This window comes from Neophocaena asiaeorientalis, unplaced genomic scaffold (assembly GCF_003031525.2).
Source record: "Neophocaena asiaeorientalis asiaeorientalis breed wild unplaced genomic scaffold, Neophocaena_asiaeorientalis_V1.1 scaffold445, whole genome shotgun sequence".
NCBI classification, from domain to species: Eukaryota; Metazoa; Chordata; class Mammalia; order Artiodactyla; family Phocoenidae; genus Neophocaena; species Neophocaena asiaeorientalis.
In genome coordinates, this window is record NW_020172783.1 from 315283 (window position 1) to 336598 (window position 21316).

Sequence of the window (21316 nt, forward strand, 5' to 3'; positions counted from 1 at the left end):
ATATGTTTTGTCAGCTACATTCACAGGGGCAGAAGGTAGAATTCGGATTTACCTGGGATATGATTTAGGTAAGACAGTATAGTAAAATCAGAGAAAAGTAAGGGATTTGAATATCTGTATACAAGTGTGATAATAGCAATTCCCTTGAAATTCAAAGTGGGAAAAGAGGGGCATATAGACATAAGGAATTCAAAGGCACTGAAACACTGACAGGATGGAACCACACCATCTTTGTCTTTTTTCTTTGTGTGACTTTTCAAGTCATCCAGTACAGTGCTTCTAAATGTGAGATGATTTTTCACTGCCCTGCACCAGGAGACATTTGGAAATTTATTGAGACATTTTGGGTTCTAATAGCTGTGTGGTTGGTGCTACTGGCTTCTTATGGGTAGAGGCCAGGGAAGCTGCTAAACATCCTACAACACACAGGATAACCCCCACAACAAAGAATTCTCCTGCCCAAAATATCAATAGCATGAAGGTTGAAAACTACTGGTCTAGTATGTGCTCAATAAATGTATCTTGAACTTGAGTGATGATTCATATGTAAAGGGAGAGTAATTAGGATTAAGAGTGTGTCCTATGAATCAGGGTTCTGGGTTTTATGCTTTCATGGTGTCTGCTTGCTCACAGAATATATTTCTTATTCCCTGATTCTTGATTAACTTTATAAATTAATCTTAATAGCTATATTTCACATAGATAAGATATTATTTTATTATATTTGGATAATCAAATGGAAAGAATTAAAATACTCCAACTATATAAATAATGCTAAGCTAAACTATTTATCCCTACCTAATAATTTGTCAGAATTAAGTAATTCTGTGTTCTGTTGTTCCTAAGTCTAAATTATTATATAAATCCTATTTATTTTCCTTCTCCCTGCCCCCATGTTTTGGAAGTTATTAAACAGTACCTCAAATATTTTTTAGGAAACTGAAGTTTTTAGTTAACAGCTCTATCTCTAAATAGCTATAGTATCCTGAAAAAATAATACAAATTCCCAGGTCCTCAGTTTCCTCTTCTCTAAAATATATTTAAGACATCATATGGATGATATCTCTTAACTTTTTTTTTTTTGGCCATGCCACACAGCTTGCAGGATCTTAGTTTCCTGACCAGGGATCAAACCCATGCCCGCCACAATGGGAATTCAGAGTCCTAATCACTGGACCACTAGGGAATTCCTGATATCTCTTCTAGTTCTTATTTTCTGAACATTTTTTGGTCCCTTTATTGTACTCTTTATCCAACTTTTCTATTGCTCTCTTTCTTGAGGGTATTACTTACATGGTTTCAGCTAGAATATATCCAAAACAAATGACTGCATATTTCAGATCCATCATTCAATATGGGAAAAAGCATTGGCTGAACAAATTCTGCTTATAACAAATAGTACTAGAACATCTTGCTTAGATTATATCTTGCTCTTCACCCAGGATTATCTTATAAAATTTCCCTGTATGAAATTCTCATTTTGCCTTATAAAAATGGTAACTCTTAAGTTATACATTGCAAAAGCTTGAGTTGCCCACATGGCACTTTGCTTCTTATTGGTCTTTGTGTTCTGACGCTTCCCTGGCCAGTGGCACCTGATGTCATCTTAAATCTCAGTGTTTTTAATTTTCCCTTGGACAAGCTCCTTTCTCTAGTGTATTGTTAGTGATTTTCTTGATCAAGGTTTTAACCTACTTTTCTGACCCAATTGAGTCCATAACTATAACAATTAATATAATTCAAACTTGGTGAGAGACAGTCATAAGGCAATGCTGTGTTTATTGCACAATATGTAAACTATCTTGCTGAGAAAATAAAAAGGAAGTGTTGAATGGGTAGGGCATGCTTGCTTTTGTATTCCTTTTCTCAGAAATCACACTTTTTTGACTGTGGCCTTCGCAACCAAGAGCTAACACATAAAGGCACATGGAGCAGCCAAGGCCTTTTTTAGTTATACCTATGACACTGAAGTCATTTCATCATTTCTTTTCATGGCTTCCTCCTGGCTCCCTATGAACAGTCTTAAAATGAAGATTAGCTGAATAATTCAAATACATAGCAGACATTGACTTGGGTTTTCTAAGCAATACAAAACTTGTATGACAGTCAGATGTGTTCCTCTCCCACACACATCTAGCATGATATGAATGCGAAGTATATTGTGAAGAAAAATTATTAATTATGCTAAAGTGCTTACTTTAGAAGGGCATCTATCTGTCCTGAAGCCCTGAATATATCTATTACAAGCAATGAATAGAAGAAATAAACCTTCTAAAAATGAGTAGTGTCAAATACAACTACATTTATGAACATCAATTGCTAAAGAGGCAAAGAAACTTGAAGACTGCTTTTGTAAATGGGCACCTAAAAAGTACTTTTGAAGTCTGGCTCAGACTCTATTGTAGTGCTTTGGGTAAGACCCTCCTCCTGTTTGGGTTTTCATTTTCTTTCTTCCTTCCTTCCCTCATTTGTCCTTCCATGTATACTAGCTGATAAATATTGACTCATTGTAAAAGTTATGAGGCCAAACCTGGGCTGCCCCGTTTTAATAAATTTGTACCACTATCATTCATTTTGTAGAAGTATTCTCTAAATGTTACTTTCTGTCTTAATACCCTTCAACAAATCCACACTATCTAGAGAATAAAATTTACGTTCCTTAGGATCATTGTATGCTTTGCCCATCATTATCTGACCCCTTTCTCTTTCTCTCTTCTCATCTCCATTTACTCCCTACTCCTTGCAATTCATGACCCAGATTCACTACTTGATTTAATTATAGTGACTTCTTTCTCATATTCAAGACCCTATTCTTCCTTTCCTTTTAGCCTATAACTCTCTTCCCTCTTTGGGTCTAAGCTACCATCATGGACTTGTTAGCTTGTCATTTTCTGCATTACAGCATAAAACACTACAGCTATTCTGGTTAGCACAAAATTGTGTCCTTTGTGTGGCTTGTGTCTCTCTGGTGTCTATTAGGATTTCCCCACAATTAAGATCTTGAAGACCCACCAAGTACTAAGAGACTTTATTGTGGTTACAATAACTTGGGGACTGGGCCAGAACATCACTGTCCCCCAGCCAATGTCTGTAAGTACTGGACAGTTTCACTTCCTTTATCAGATTGTGAATTATTCCCTTGTTAAAATGCTCCCCAGAATTTCTGGGGACAGATAATAGGAAGAATTCATTTTCTAATCATACAGACTTCTTGGAATTCAAACTCACTATTGATTTTATTTCAACCACAAAATTAGCATGCCATTAAATACTGTATATAAAGAGCCACAAAAGTAGACCATTATCCACTCAGCTCCTTCTTCACTTCTTTTCCTCTACATCAGAAAAAAGGTAAGAATTTCAGATAATTCAATATATCCTCTCCTCATCTTTATTTCAAACTAAGTTGAGATATAGAAAGAATATAATTACTTAATATATATCTTTAAATGTTAGAGTATTTAAGATAGTTCTAACAATATTTTTAGCACTTAGCTTGAAAAAAATAGAAGTACCTATAAAGATTTGATAAAAATTATAATGACAGCATATGTTTTCTGAGTCTAACAAAATGTAGTAACAGTGATTGCTATTTTCTTTAGTACATGACTAGTTAACAGGCTATATTAAAAGATCTATTTCTTGAAGTAAATATTTTTTATTTATTTATTTTTTAATTTTTTAAAACATCTTTATTGGAGTATAATTGCTTTACAATGGTGTGTTAGTTTCTGCTTTATAACAAAGTGAATCAGCTATACATATACATATGTTCCCATATGTCTTCCCTCTTGCGTCTCCCTCCCTCCCACCCTCTCTATCCCACCCCTCTAGGAGATCACAAAGCACCAAGCTGATCTCCCTGTGCTATGTGGCTGCTTCCCACTAGCTATCTATTTAATGTTTGGTAGTGTATATATGTCCATACCACTCTCTCACTTTGTCACAGCTTACCCTTCCCCCTCCACATATCTTCAAGTCCATTCTCTAGTAGGTCTGTGTCTTTATTCCCATCTTACCCCTAGGTTCTTCACTGAGAAAGTGTTAGCCAACAAATAGTTTATAGAAGTAGCATACTGAGTCAAGAAATAGAGTAGTCAAGAAATGGACAATATTTTTAGAAGAAGAGTGTATTTATCAAAATTGTTTAGAACATCCAAATTCCCAGTTTATCATTTAGTTTATACTATTTAAAAATATTAAAATAGATACATGAAACACAGAATTAAGTTAAAAAGAAACAAAGTGATTTACTTTGTACAAAAATTCTAGATCTGACAGAGATGACCAGGAAACAAAAATTAAGGAAATATATGATCTGAAAGAAAGAATAGCTCAAAGTATATTAGTCAATAATAAAATTCTTGCTTGAAAATCTGTATATAAAATGCTAATTATAAAATAAAGAAAATGTAATAATATTCTCCTTACTTGTAATGAATTCTAGTACAGTACCATACTCTTTTTTTGAGTCATGACAATAAAAAATTATTTAGAAATTTATAGAAGTGTTAGGTAAAGTAAAACTAATATAGAGTTAGCACCCATGAGAAAAATCTAGAAAAAAATTTCTTAATTTAGTTTGAAAATCTGGGATTGAAGATTGTGTGTCAAAGGATATTGGTGACACAAACATTATTTTTTATAAGAACTTATAAAACTTTATTTATATAGAAATGCAACAAGACCAACCATTTAGTACATTTTGGTGAAAAGTGATAACATATTTTATGCTATGCTCCAAGGAGAAGTAGCCTAGAGTGGGGATTGGACCAAAGAACCTGACACCTTGGTAAATCATCAAGGGATAAGTACACATTTTTATGGAGAGAAAATAAACAGAGTGTATGATCTCTAAAATTATGTGCGACAAATGAGAAGAGATGGCATTAGGCATGTGGGGATGAAGACTGAGAGGTGGATATACATAGAGAAGAGATAGTCCAATCAGTCCAAGAAAATGTCTGGATAAGTGGAGCAAATAAAAGAAATGCTAAAATGAAAATGGTGGTCTTATTGGAAATAAAGATATGAATAATATAAAAATAAAATATGATCTTCTTCTTTGTATACATTTTCTTTGATCAGTTGCCTCTCAATAGAACTGAAGCTCCAACAGGACTGAGACCTTAATATTTTGCTCACTGCTAAAATCCCAGCACCTAAGCAGTGTCTGACAATAAAAGGTGCTAAATAAATATATATATATTTTAATTTTATTTTTATTTATTTTTGGCTGCATTGGGTCTTCATTGCAGTGCGTAGGCTTCTCATTGTGGTGGCCTCTCTTGTTGTGGAGCATAGGCTCTAGGCATGTGGGCTTCAGTAGTTGTGGTACGTGGGCTCAGTAGTTGTGGCTCGCAGGTCTAGAGCGCAGGCTCAGTAGTTGTGGTGCACAGGCTTAGCTGCTCCGTGGCATGTGGGATCTTCCCGGGTCAGGGCTCGAACCCATCTCCCCTGCATTGGCAGGTGAATTCTTAACCACTGCACCACCAGGGAAGCTCCTAAATAAATATTTTTGAATAAATGAATCAACTAATTAATCTTTCTGTAAATATTTGTAACTTTTTTTGTCTTTCTAAAAAGCCTCATAAGTACCATGAATGAGATGAAAACGAATAAAGTAGGATAGGGCTGTTAGCTGAAAATATCTGAATGGCTGGCAATGAAATATAAACTTGGTATGTAAGATTAAAGAGCCATAGTATATTTTGACCTTGGTCATATGATAAAACTTCTATTAGTATTTTTTCTACAATACAGACATTTTCTTCTTTTTTTTTTTTCTTTTTTTGGCCACGCCATGTGGCATGCGGCATCCTAATTCACCAACCAGGGATTGAACCGCACCCCCTGAGGTGGAAGCATGGAATCTTAACCACGGGACCACCAGGGAAGTCCCCATACATTTTTGTTTTACATTATCTTTGGTTTCTTTTAAAGGAAAGTAATCCTACCTAAATAATAAAATGCATTAGATTGACAAGTAATATACCATTTCCTCATTTCCCCATTCACAGGACTTAATAGCCATGAAGGTCCTCATCCTTGCCTGCTTGTTGGCTCTTGCTCTTGCAAGAGAGGTAAGTACAGAAAAATATCTTGAAATAACTAAGAAATAGTACTATCTGCCTATTTGCAGAATGTAGTATTACCAACATTTTAAATGTATAAATAATGCAGGATCTCAGATTTTTTTTTGACTTCTAAGAAAATCATTTACATTCACTCACTATCTCAACAGAATCCTATAGGACCACAAATCTGGGTCAAATTCTTCTACAGTATTGTGCCACCAGTACCTAAAGGAAAAGCAAACAGACCAATAAGCAGCAGACAAACAAGAAGAAACACACATAAGAACAAAAACATGAGTAATATTGCACAAATACAATTGCATGCATGTGCAATCTTGATAAATATATCTTATTCCAGTGATGAAATATATATATCTCTTACTCTAGGGAACTGGGCTGATTCCTACCTGTGTATATTCAACAGAGGATGATACTCCAGAAGATGAATAATCATAAACATATTCATAATCATAATAAAAAAGTGTTCAATACAAATTAAAATAACTCCTTTTCTGTTACCCATAAAAAAGACTCTTCATTACGGTAAAATAAAAATCTACCAATAAAAAGGTACTAAATTTGAAAGCCGTAAAAGCAATTACAAGTCTCTCAAAAGACATATAACATTTTTTATTTCTCAAATTTGTGAAATAGCTCTCCATAAGGAAGGTAAAAATTAGGTAGGAAAAATGTTTAATAATGGGTTAGCTATGGGAACTAAAATGGTGTTGTTTTTTCTCTATAGAAAGAAGAACTCATTGTATCTGGTGAGGTAAGATATTTTTCTTCAGAGAAAAATTTCCAACCATAAAGTAATAACACTTTCTGATTATCTAGTAGAAGGCTCAACTGATTATTGATTTCTTTTTTCGTTTGCAGACTGTGAAAAGCCTTTCAAGCAGTGAGGTAAGACAACCTTCATTCAGAGGCAATTTCCCAAATTTAGAACAAAAAAATACTGTACTTTCTTTTTATATTTCATTAGGGCAGTCAAGCCAATGTAGCTATGTTCTGACAGGTAACTAATGTAAATTTCCACTGTATATGTTTAAAGACAGAATAAATGTCTAGAAAATTTAGTATTCTAGCAGTTTCTAAGTTTGTCTGCTACTTAAATTGTGTCACTGTGCCTTTTTTTTTTTTTTTGATGAACTATACATACAGTCCTCTTTTCTATCTTGAACTCTATGTTAACCTCTTTCCCTGTTTTGACATTTATTGAGCACTTTCTGTATCAGACTTTGACTAGGAGCTGTGGTACAAACTGGAAAGAGGGATGCCCTTAGTAAAGAGTGGAGAGACATGCAAATGGACATATTTTGTTATTGTAATAGCAATCTAGTAAATTAGAGGCAGTGAGAATTAGTGTAGTCCTAAATCTGACTGGGGGAGTCATGTAGATATTAATGCTTGCACCACTCTTTTTTGGGTCTGTTATCACCTGTTAATTAAATGGTACATCAATATACTTTGTCTCTTTGCAAAGGTTATAAGGTCCTTAGGGGATGGTGTGTATTTCTTACAATTCATTTGAAGCCTAAACATAACAAGGGAACTAAGAATGATTAACAAATGCCTCAATGGTTATTATCATATATATTCAATGACTATTCTTCTAGAACTAGATGAGGGTATTAGAGATCATTTGTTGTCATAAGAAGGGAACAGGGTGATAAAGAGAAATTAACTTCTGTTAAATGCCTCTTTTGGTATTATGTTCACTAATTTTCTTTTCTTTCTTGACTGCATCATCTGTTCTTTATACACAGATTTATTCAGAATAGTGTAACATAAAGTTTCAGCAATTAAAATAATGATATTATCAAACAATATGTCTGCATTAACCTACTAAATTCTTTATACACAGATATACACAGATTTATACACAGATTTTTTCTTTATACACAGATTTATTCAGAATAGTGTAACATAAAGTTTCAGCAATTAAAATAATGATATTATCAAACAATATGTCTGCATTAACCTACTAAATTTCTTCATTTTCTGATGTATGTTGACAACTAAGAATAGTTCACTAAAACTAAATGTGATTTTATTTTTTTCTTCCAAAGGAATCTGTTACACACATCAATGAGGTAAAACCATTCTATTTAAATGTACATATTTTCAAAATTTCCTGTTTGGTTTTTACAAATAATAACAATTCTTTATGTGTAATTGTTTTTTAGCAGAAAATTGAGAAGTTTAAACATGAGGAACAGCAGCAAACAGAGGTAATTTTTTCATGATTAGTATATTTTGAAAATTATAATGAAACATAATACATGAAAACATACTTATAATAATTATGTTCAGTCTAAAGAATGGTAATAATATAAACATCAGTGGAAGAAATTAAACTTTGAGAAGGTGAAATATTTTTAAAGACTTAAACATATTTTTAAACACATAATCAGCTTCCAGAATTTAGAATAAATACCTAAGAATAACTATTAGTTTATTCATTTTACTAATAGTATATCTGTATTCAAAGAGTGCACATTGGTAGGAACATTTCTGGATAGGGGACTGTGATCCCCTTATTTCAAGATGGGTATGGTGAGGAAAAAGAGGAGGGAAGCAGTGTGGCAAAAATCCTAATTTGATCATTTATCAGCTGTATAACCTTGGCTCCAAGTTTATCTGTACCTCAATTTCTTCACCTGTAAATTGAGAATATCCATAAATCCCCAGGATTGATGAGCTGGCACACAGTGAATATTCAGTGATTTTACATTAGCATTCTGTAGCTTTTATACTCACATTTATGAATGTGTGAAGTTCCTAAAAGTATTTCCATTACACAGATGAGAGAAGTGAGGTACAGAACAATTGAGTACACAGTTGTGTGACAATATCACATAGTTATTAAATAGCAGAGCTTGCTTAAAAATAAGGATTGGGAACAACATAAAATTCTGTAAATAAATTACTTTTGTGGTAACATAATTACTCTATTGTGATATTTAAGCTTTCCTGTTTTACTAATGAAGTTAGATTGTCTGGAACTTACACCAAATATTTGCTAAATCAAAATGAATTTACAAATTGATGCCTCTTTAAAGACTCAAGATTACCACCTTCTACCAAGGGAAGTAGTGCTAGAAGTTTGCTGTTGTTAAATAATTCCTTGAATTAAAAAAACAAACTAAGACTTACTTTTCATTAAAACAAAAAAAAATAAAACTTGGAGTTATCCCTTTAAGTCTTTTTAAAATAGATCTTCATTCATTATATGAAAACAATTTTGACTATTATCAACACATTGTTGAAAAGTCTGTACCCTCTGAAGACCAAAGTATATAGCTACAGCTCTGCAGGCAACTCAGGAAAAGGTGAAACAAGTCTTGAAATCTCCAAACATTGATTTCTTTTGGCTCTGTGGATTCACCTATGAAGGAAGTAGCTTAATGAGAAATCCCTTAGTGGGCATTTTACTCATTAATCTTCACAGGACCCCAAATAATTTCTTAACCAAAGTAAGGGAAAGATTTTCTTTCTCTCTTTTCCGTGAATTATTGTTCAAAAGAGAGGAGGTTAATTCATCATGAATGACAATTATAACTGAATTACAGACGCAAAGACTATTTTTCCTTCTTTCCAGGATGAACGCCAGGATAGAATCCACCACTTTTCCCAGCCACAGCCTCTAGTCTATTCCTACACTGGGCCAATCCCTTACCCTATCCTTCCAAAAAACATCCTGCCTCTTGCTCAGCCCCCTGTGGTGGTGCCTTTCCCTCAGCCTGAAATAATGGAAGTCCCCAAAGCTAAGGAGACTATCCTTCCTAAGCATAAAGAAATGCGCTTCCCTAAATCTCCAGTAGAGCCCTTTATTGAAAGCCAGAGCCTGACTCTCACTGATCTTGAAAATCTGCACCTTCCTCTGCCTCTGCTCCAGTCCTTGATGCACCAGCCTCCCCATCGTCTTCCTCCTACCCTCATGTTTCCTCCTCAGCCACTGCAGTCCCTTTCTCAGTCCAAAGTCCTGCCTATTCCCCAGCAAGTGGTGCCCTACCTCCAGAGAGATATGCCCATCCAGACCCTTCTGCTGTACCAGGAGCCTGTACTTGGTCCTATCCAGGGGCTCTACCCTGTTATTGTAAGTCCAAATTTACTAATTGTGCTGTTTCACTCATGATGTTTCTATGATGTTAGAGTAATTGAAAGCTCTAGAAAAAATGAATAATGAATGGTTCCAAAATGCGTATAGTTTAGATCAGTGGTTCTCAACACTAGCTACAAATAGAATAACCTGGAGAACTTCCCACACACACACACCTAAATCTCAATGTCTAGGCTTACCCATAGAGATTCTGATATAATTGTTCTTTCTATGTAGAAGAAACTGAGTATTGGGAAGAAATAATTTCAGGGACTATGATTTAACTGTTCTGTTGATAATTTAGATAAAGAGGATTAAGGTGTACTAAAGCCAGAATTAAATTTGATAACCTCATTTGGTTGGGAATAACAAACCTAAGAAAGTTTGTTATTTTCTACAATTTTGAAGTTTTGCTTGTGCACAATTATTTCCCCACATGCCTCATTTCACATCTTGTTTTTGATATATGAGCATATGAGGGCAAAATACTGAGGTGTTTATTTCAATACTCATGAAATTCTTAGGGAAAGTGTTCTTGCCAAAAGGTGAATTGTATATTTATTCATTTATTTTTTAATTGTTAAGGTTTAAGAGGATTTCAAAATTAATGCCCCCTCCTCACTTTTGGTAAGCTTTAGGAGTTTGGAGATAGACTGATCATTTTTATAGTTAATATCTTATTACATTTCATTTTCCTGGATAAGCCCCAAACAGTGCCAACTTCCATCAATATACCAACTTAATTATTAATTATCAATTTATTCTCAATGACTGACTATTAATTATGCACCTGAAATTTTGTATCTTTTATATTTCAAATAATTCAAAATTGTATGTATGTACTATTGACAGATTTGATTATTTTTCTTTCAATTGTCTATATCCTTATGCTGGATTAACATCATTTTTAGGGAAAACTGAAAATAATTTCTTCTACTTTTATGTAAATATGTTAGAGCTTATTCTAAAGATCAACTGCATTCACATTTCTAACTTAGGCTTTATGAACTTCAATTAGTTATCAGTTAAGATTTATATATTGTCTTTTAATTTATGAGTAAAAATACAGTTTCTTAGTCCAGACATAAGGCTTAAAAAGGGAATAGAACATAGTTTTGAGATTCTTAAGATGCGAATACTCTTATGATCATGATCCAGTAGACATAAAACAATTCCAAGTGAGCTGATATTTGGTCCTAGAGGAACTTTTATATGCCTCCAAGATAGGGCACAACATGGTGCATTTGTAATAAAATTTCTCTTATGAATTAGTCTCACCAAAATTACAAATGGGGAGAGATGAAGAGTTATACCATATAACTAATTCTATATTTGTTCTCTATTCCACAGAATTGACTGCGACTGGAAATGTGGCAACTTTTCAATCCTTGCATCATGCTACCAAAATAGTTTTTAAATGAATCAACATGGAAAAATATGAAAATTATTCCTTTATTTATTTTATGCTTTATATGGCATTCATCTTAATTTGAATTTGACTTATAAACTCTATATTTTCAAAAGTTCAATTCAACAAAATTTCAACTTTAAGTGGGAAATACCATAAACATATCAAAAATATGTATAAAAATAATTTCTGGATTTGTGTTTATTATTTCTTTAAGAATCTTTTTCCTAGCCAGTCATTTCAATAAATTAATCCTTTGGCATATTTAAGCTTTCCTGTCTTTATTATAATTTTTCAGATGTAATTGGCCTCTTTATTTTTAACTTAAAGTTATTATTGGCATTAAAAATAGCTGTGGAAAAATTGAATAGAATGCTTTGAATTGAATACCAGAGGATATCAAAAGGTGGAGGAAAAGATAGGGTGATCATATGCTGCATATACTCTAGAAAGTCTTGGTTTATACCTATTATCTCAGTTGAACTATTACATTTGTGCCTTTCACTCTCAGAAGTATTCAGCATTAGCTGTTAAATTTTATGGTCATAAATTAGGAATTTATGACCTAATTTATTTATGACCTAATAAATAGGGAAAAAAAGCTTCAAATGTGATATCTGAATCACAGCTCTATAACGTGTTAGCTAAGTGGTGCTGCATGTTAGTCTCTAAGAGGTTCCATTTCTACATCTATAAAATAGTCAATTTAAGGGGTTTTATTGAAGTTGTAATGTGAATAGTGCACTACATGGTACATGATAGGTGTTCCTGGTTGCCCCATGTTCCTGACTTCACTTACACCAGAGCAGCAAGAGCCAGTATCACAATCAGAATGAGCTGAGTTATGTGATTTTAGCAATTAATGCACAAGAGAGCAGACTTATGTAAAGCTCTGATATCCATTGTCTCTGCCTGTGGAGTAATTATTTCATCATGATGAATTATCTGTCTACCAAATCCTACATTTTTATACACAATTCCATCCCCTTGAGTTTACACAGTGACTTGTCTAATTTCATCTTTCCTGCATCCTCAATGTTTTCCTCACCACAGGATCAAGTCCAAGCTGTACTTAGGCATAATATCTCCTATTTTTAAAGAAAAATTCCATCCTCGACAGTTCTTTGGTACTCTACGACGACTATCATAAAAGAAGTATCCAAACTGCTGTGTCCATTTTTTCACTTGTTATTCTCTCATTAGCTTGCTCCAATCAAGATTTTATTCCTATGGAAACCACTTTTTTGAAGATTACCAATAACTTTTATCTTACTAATCTGTGTTCATTTTACCCAGCCTCTCAGTGTTATTTCGTAGAGTTGACCATTCCTTCTTTTTTGAAATATTACACTTCTTTTTGTTTGAAATCCTAAACCTGATAAGCCCTTGGTTTCTCTCTTAACTCACTAGCCACTTGTTTGCAGTCTCCCTTTTGGCATTTTCTCCTTTTTCAAAACTTTAAGGGTTGGACTACCCTAGAAGTTAGCCTTACTTTTGTTGATGTTGTTCAGTTCCAAGGCTTTAAGTCCATTCATGAGCTCAGAGCTTCCACATGTATGTCTCCAAACTTACTTCTTTTCTGAACCCCAAACTCACATACTCAACTGCATTCTTTGCCTCCACATCTGAGTACCTAATTAATATCCCAAATGTGATATGGCTAAGCACAATTTTTGTCTGAATCCAGTCCCCAACTTGCTCAAAATTTAATTGGGCATATTTCAATAACAAGGGCAACTGATGTAATAATATGTAGGCAATAGACCTGAATAGGCACTTCACCAAAAGAGGTTATCTTAATGGTCAATAAATATATGAAAAAGTGCTCAACATCATTAGTCCTCAGAAAAAAATGCAAATTAAATATACTGAATAATATCATGACACAACCACCAGAATGACTGAAATGAAAAGAATTGGTAATACCAAGTATTTGCAAAAACAAACAAACAAAAGGAATGAAAAGCAGAGCTAAAATAAATGTTAACTGGTACAAGCAACTTGGAAACCTGCATTAGTCTTTGTCGAAGATAAACATCTGCTTATCTTATGATTAGCAATTTCACTCTTAGGTATATAACCAAAATAAATAAATAAATAAATATATATATATATAATATATTTATATATGTTTGCTCTAAAGACATTTATACATATATACATATACACATATATGCTCTAAAACATTTAACCAATTCTTAGCAACGTTATTATTAATATCCCAAACTAAAATCAACATGTGTGAATTAACAGTATTTTGTATAAATAAATTGTGGTATACAATGCAAAGGGATATTATACTGTAATTAACATGAATGAGTTACTGTTACACAAAACAACGTGGATGAATTTTATATAAATAACACTGAATGACAGTAACTGGACACAAAATATAGTGGAATGTACAACCCCATAAATAGAATTTATTAGAATCTATGAGCAATTAATATCTGATGAGATAAACTAGACTATTGGTTATCTGAGGGAAGGTAGAACTTGATAGGGAATGTGAGAAAGTGCTCTCAGGTATTAGTGAAATTCTTTCCCTTAGCCTGGAAGATGAGTACTCTTTGGTAATTCATTTAGATGTGGGCACTCAGTACATTGCCTACCTTCTTCCTTTTCCCTGTGGTTGGGGCCTCACCAATGCAGAATCAATTCTTTGCTTTTGGACTTGAATGTAATTACATACTAGGGCATAAAACCTGGTTTCCTCAGAAGCTGTGGAATAGTTGGTTAATGCTGCTGTGAAATGCATAGTTTTAGCCCCCACTGGGCTGAAATTTTTAAAATGAGAAGAAGGAGGTAAGAGAGAACTTGCACATTAATTCTCCCTTCTTTTATTTTCTGTATATTATTCAGAGGTGGTCATTACACAATAATCACCTTCCATTTTTAATAGCTAAAACAATTCAGAGGACCCAAACAGTTTATATTAACAGAACAGCTTTATTACAGGCAGAAGATAGAGTACAACAACAGGAGAAGGGTATGCACTGAAATCTAAGAAGCAAACTTTATTTATCCTTCCACTGCTTGGTAGCAAAAGATATGTTTCATATTCACATGTTAAACCATAATCAAGGGTGTGCAAATTACCTCAATACCTGGAAGCTCAAAAATATTTGTTGTGAGGATCTCTTACAATAAGCTAGTCATGCAGGCATATTCTAGTTACATGACTAGTTTTAACCATTAAAAGCCAAACCCCAATTTGCTCCTCCACTCCTAGATTCCACTGAAATCTTGTGCAAACCATATTCAACTATTACTAAACAATGTTGACAGGCTGATATATCCTGCTGGAAGCAACTCACAGACATATGGTTACAGAATACCATTTACTTTCAGTTATTAAGTATCATAGTGTTGGCCAAGGGTCAGTAACTCTGAAGACAAACATACAGCCAGCCCAGACCAGCTGAGATTAACCCACGGTATGCACAGCCTTTCTGGAAAAATCTTATGTGCTGATAAGGCACACCTGCTGATTATCCTTCAACTTGTAATGAAGTTGTTCTTCCATTGCTTTCATCTTTCGTTACCTCCATTTACATAGGGTACAGGCATATACATAATTTATAATTGCTTCCAAACAAATTTCAGTAAACAATCAATCTAAATAGAAGCAGAAGTTGTAGACATTTATAAATGTTTATTATATAAACACAAAATGAATAAACATAAAATATTGTAACAAAGTTGATATTGAATTTATAGAAATACTTTAACATGACAGAATGTATTTTCTCTTTAATAAGTACCACTTAGATTGAAGAAATGCCTGAGTCTTTGAGAGAACCAATGTGAAAACTGATCTAACTATACTACAAAAATATTGAATTTTCTGTATCAGTGACTATAGTGTATGGAACTTTTTCCCCTCAAAAGTTATGTTCAAGTCCTAAGCCCTGGTACCTGTGAATGTGACCTTTTTTGGAAATAGGTTGTTTGTAGGTGTAATCAAGTTTAGGTCATACTGGATTAGAGTATGGGACCTAAATCCAAAGACTGTGGTTCTTATAAGAAAAGGGAAATTTGGACAGAGACATACACAGATATACACAAAGGAAAGATAGCCATGAGAAGGCAGAAGCAGAAAATGGAGTGATGTAATTATAAGATACAACCACAAATTATGGATGCCAAGAATTCTTGGCAACCACCAGAAGCTCCGAAGAGGCAAGGAAGGATCTCTAGAGCCTTCAGAGGGGAGATGGCCCTAACCAATACATTGATTTCTGTCTTCTAGCCTCCAGACTTTGAGAAAATAAATTTCTGTTGTTTTAAGCTACCCAGTTTATGTTTTTGAGTTATAGCAATCCTAGGAAACAAATACAGTGAAATGTACAAAATTTGGTTACACTTTGTTCAAAAATCAGCTGAAAATCTTTGATCAAATTATTTAACAAGTAGAGAACCAAAAAAGTTCTGCCTTACTAAAATTATTAAGAGCAAAACTTGCAAATGGGAAGACATTGAAATTTATTCCCCATGGAAGAAATTTTTTTGAAATAATGAAAACTCAAATAACATACAAAATTTAATTTTGAACTTCTACAATTGCAATTTGGTATATCTTAAAATGTAGCTAGAATATTTTAATTGCTTTTGGATGAAGAAGTGACTATATGTTCCAAGCCAAGAATATCATGATACCACAATCCCTTATCTCCAATGGGAGAGGTTCTTGAACCTAACAGAAAAATTAACATTCCTCTATTGATGCATAGACACTCAGGGAAACTGCAGTATTATCACTTCCTCTAGGATTATAGGACCTGAATGATCATAAACCCCTGAGATGTGGGCTATCCATGTCTACAAAATAAGTCAGTCCATGGAATAATGATGGTGAAATTTGAACAAAAGTGTTAATGACTACCTTCAAGTTCCTAAATCCCACTGTACTCTACTCTTGCAATTTTTATTTGCATAAATTAATAAATTCCTTTCTTCTTTGCATTATTTTGAGATAAGATTTATTTATGTCACTTGGAACCATAAGATTCCTGACAGAAGAGAGCCAAGTTTCTGTACCTCATGGTTCTATGTTAGTGGATCTTTCACCACTTATGACCATAGAGCTTATATTTTTGAAAAAAAATCCAAGATGGAGTTTTTGAATTATAAAATTAATGTTTTAGTTCAGGATTTCATAACAAAACACCACAGACTGAATGGCTTAAACAACAAACATTTATTTTTCACAGTTCCAAAGGCTAGGAGTCCAAAATCAAGGTGCCAGCAGATCTTGTCTGATGAAGGCTCCCTTCCTGGCTTGCAGATGGCTGTATCCTCACACGAGAGAACAAAAGATCATCTCTCTCATATCTTTTCTTGTAAGGGCACTAATCCCACTCATAGACATTCCACATTTATTTTCTTTTTTTTTTATGGTACGCGGGCCTCTCACTGTTGTGGCCTCTCGTGTTGCAGAGCACAGGCTCCGGACACGCAGGCTCAGCGGCCATGGCTCACGGGCCTAGCCACTCCGCGGCATGTGGGATCTTCCCGGACCGGGGCACGAACCCATGTCCCCTGCATCGGCAGGTGGACTCTCAACCACTGCGCCACCAGGGAAGCCCCTACATTCCACTTTCATGACCTAATTGCCTCCAAAGATGCCGCCTTCAAATGACATCACATTGGGGATTAGGGCTTCAATATATGAATTTGGGGGAGCACAAACATTTAATCTATAGTGCTTAAAATGACCTGAATTTTCAAACTGAGTAGTTCTTGTGAAATTTAGGACAGTAGGATCCCAACTACTGAAAGTGAAATATGTTGGAAGATATGGAAAATTTAGAGAAACTCCAGATCCCAAATGCTCCTGAAAGTCTCACTGTGCCTCTTTTTCATGATGCAGTCATGATTTCTTTGTTTATTGTAGCTAATCATTACCTTAATTTCCCACTTCTCACTTTTGCTTCACTATAACCAGGATTCAACCTCGATATGAACTGGAAGTTCCCAATATTTGGTCACACTTGACCTGTGTACTCCTGCATGTCAACAATGGATTGGAAGGAGTAGCAGAAGAGGAATGCATACATTCTTCAGTTCACTGTCAGCACCATTTTTTCACAGCCATTTCTTTTACTCACTTGTGTTATTTGTCAAGCTCTAGAAGGCAGTTTGGTAACCATAATCAAAATGGAAGCATTTAAACATCTGTAAATAGATATGCCTAGTTCAAATGGTCCATCACTTCCCTGTGTCTATAGACAAAGCATAAATGACTCTCCTTTAAATTTTCCGTGAAGTATAAACTTTTATAAAAATATTTTCTGCCTAACGACAGTTGACTGAAAACTCGAGTGGGAGGTGCAAAGTAACTGAAATTGTATTTCCGACCTCAGGGGAAATGGAAGGAGACTAGTGTCACCAAACCAAGTGATAACTGATAAACTCTGAAGCAAAGTGATAATTTAAAATTTCAGAGATATAGTGAATGGGGTAATTATTCCATGAGAAATGGTCAAACCAGACGTGATCTCTGTGTGAGGCTCATTATTATATCCTTAGGAAAATTAATGGCTGTCTTATCACATTGGTTTTTGATATATAAATACAAAAATATTCTGGTGAACAGAACTCTGGCTCAAGCTACTATTAGAGAGAGTGACGCCCACCTGCTATTTACAAATAAGAATCAATTTATGGATCTATATCCCTGGAATGAAGGGAACGATAAAATTCTACAGGAAAGATCATGCTATAACATCATATTTCCAACCCTGGTACTTATCTTCAGACTATGAATTTGGGGCATTTACCTGGATAAAGGGTACTATCTGATCCTCTTACAGACTCTGGATTCCATGCTCTGTCTTACCACTCATTACTTGGAATGGAGACTGTCTTGATAATCTTTGGTTCATGTTGAGATTTCTTTGAGTCAAGCAATAATTTGTGTTGCCACCCAAGTTTGCCTCCTTTCAAGCCTAGTGATAGTCTAAACCATTTATGATAAGTCCTAAGTTCAGAGTGTATAGTTTGACTGGATATACTTAGCAACTGGTCTAATCCGCATATTACCTCCCTGATGTATGGTGTAAGGAGGTCAAAAAATACCAAATAGAAACCATTGTTGTGGGTTTTTCTATAAGAAAATAATAATTTTGCATCTCTGTGAGAATTTCAACAACTGTTAAACACTAAAAGATGCAAAGACTAAAAGATAGTGGATTACATCATTATTCTACTTCCCCACTTGGCCTTTGAAATAGCTTCTTGGAGAATAACAACAGATTATTTCAAATTTAATGAGGTTATGGCACCTATTACAGGTGGTATTTTAACGTGGTACACATCAGATAAATTCCTGATACTTATTTTACAGCTAGTAAATTATTTTTTCTCCATTCTGATTTAAAAACTAAAGAAAAAGAAGAAAATACCAGTAGCAGTTTTCTTTCATCTTAAAAACAGAACTTGCTTTCGCATAGGACAGTTTTTAAGGACAAGTCTACTCTAGTCTTGCATCACAGTTTAGTCTACAAAAAATGTGAATGTTTTATTGCACTACAGTTCATCATGCATTCATTAAACCAATGGCTTTATTCCTGTAGGATTCACAACACATGAAGCTGTGTTTTGTTGATTTGTTGGCAACTGACATGATGATAGAAGCTGGGAGATACATTTTATGAATACATAGTGATCTGTACGTTCCATTAATTTCCTGCAAGTCCAGTAGTCTGAGTATGTTGACAAACCTTCTCTAGATTGAATAACAAGTTGTTTCACCTTGTACTTCTTAACACAGAGAAGGCAGAAGACCCAATGTTAAATGACTTTTTAAAAAATTTTTCAAGGCAAAAATACATGTTTGGATGTTATGTCTATGTATATACTTAATTAATAAGAAACAGAACCATGGATAGCTATCTAGATTGTCTAAGCTGTGGTACAAGAGACCTTGTTACCTGTGTTTTGTGATCTGGGGGATACAAGGCTCTTAAAAAGTCATGACAGATTGGGTTGGTTTTGAAGCCTGTAACAAACCCTGGAAAGTAAATTTCACCTGGGTATTTGAAGATATCAGAGTAAGCAACTATTGTCATTTTGAGAAATAACTCCTCATTGGAGTTTTGGAGGACACTAAACAGCTCACCATGAATACTTTGTTACTGTGTGTCCTGTGCTAACTCTTTAAATCATTGTTATCTAATCTACCTAGTTATAAACTCAAGTATAATCAAATGAATTGGGCCCAAACAAGTTCTGATGGCATAAGTAAACAGCATAACTAGGTTGTTCAAATTCCTAATGCACCCACAACTGCCACACTTGTTCCTTTCTGCAGCCACACCTATGTTCTCATAGAAAATATTCTATAAACAGCTGACTTCAAATGAAAGATCTTAGACCCAGTTTATAATCTACCAGCATCAGCTAGAAGTGAACACTTAATTTTTTTCATTAAAATGTGATTGAAAGTGTTATAAAAGTTCAGTGAAAACAAAATGTTATATACATAAAGACTCACAGGATTGTGTAAATTGTGCTGAATGGATTAATGATAAAAAATAGGAATGGTGCCTTAAAATGTAATTTATTGAAAAGAAGAAAGAAAAAATCTCAGTCACTGCACACAATTATTTGAAATGATGGCACTTACAGGAGAAGTGATTCAAAGGCTTTTAAAACAAATTTTCCATACAGAAATTTAGTAAAGACTTTAATTCCCTCTGACGCAGTGGCTTTCATACTGGCATGATACAACTGGAATTTAGACAATAAACTGTTAGGACAATTTCACTTAAGGATGATATGCTATCTAATATACAGTAGAGAGCTCAAGAAGAAAGAGTGCCTTCAATTTGGGACTGTCCTATTCTAAAATAGCAGTCAAAGCCTTTGGATAGAATGGTTTTACATGATAGATGAAAGAAATTTAGAGCATGGAATTTTCAGTCCCATCTGTAAATAGAAAAAGAAATATGTGGTTAGTTATGTCACATGTTTTGAAGGAAGAGGCACTGTTATGATATGATACATTTTAATAGTTGTTTTTTCTTCATCTTAAGATGAAGTTCACAAAGTTATCTGTGCTTTCCTGTTACTGATGTACATACCCATTGCTCCTGACTTTTAAGTTTTACAGACAATTTATTACTAGGTAGCATTTTCCTTTGCAGTAACAGAAAATATGGCAAGGTAATTCAAAGAAAAAGCTTGCACATATGTCAGACTTTTATCATTTTCCTTATTTTGATCTGTTGTAAGGGAAGATTCCACCACTGGAAAGGGAAAACGCACACACATGCATACACACGCACATGCACACACACACATACACACAATTAGAAACTCCAATACACTGGATTAAAGTAATTAAAACAAACCTGGAGACATTTAAGTCTGTTTTCTTTGACAGACAAACACTTGGTTTTACTATGTGACTTGCTGAGGATTTCTACTGCAGTGATCATAAAGAATAGGATTCCACTGTTGGGTTCACCAGAGTCTTGATGGAAAATTAGTAACATCAACACTCCTATACTTGTATAGGAGTTTCAATGTAATAAATTATATTAATTAAATTAGCTAAGTTTTATTGCTATTTAAATTTATTATGAAACAAAAATTTGCAAATGTCCAAGACAATTTAATTATTTTCTAACTGCTAATGTGTCTTCATGCAGCTAGACTGCAGGAAAAAAAAAAGAACTTTGTAGAATACAGTTATATCTTTGTACTGAGTTCTCATATGAA

The 21316-nt window shown here is 34.1% G+C and overlaps 1 protein-coding gene across 1 annotated transcript; it reads left to right on the top strand.

Moving 5' to 3' along the window:
• The first annotated feature begins 3258 nt into the window (after nt 1–3258).
• CSN2 (casein beta) lies at nt 3259–11854 on the top strand. Its single transcript, XM_024741606.1, has 9 exons — nt 3259–3351; nt 6021–6083; nt 6823–6849; nt 6957–6983; nt 8150–8173; nt 8270–8311; nt 9682–10179; nt 10768–10809; nt 11533–11854. Exons 2-8 carry the CDS (start codon nt 6033–6035, stop codon nt 10771–10773), a joined length of 675 nt encoding a protein of 224 aa, XP_024597374.1. The 5' UTR covers nt 3259–3351; nt 6021–6032; the 3' UTR covers nt 10774–10809; nt 11533–11854.
• Nucleotides 11855–21316: the final 9462 nt, after the last annotated feature.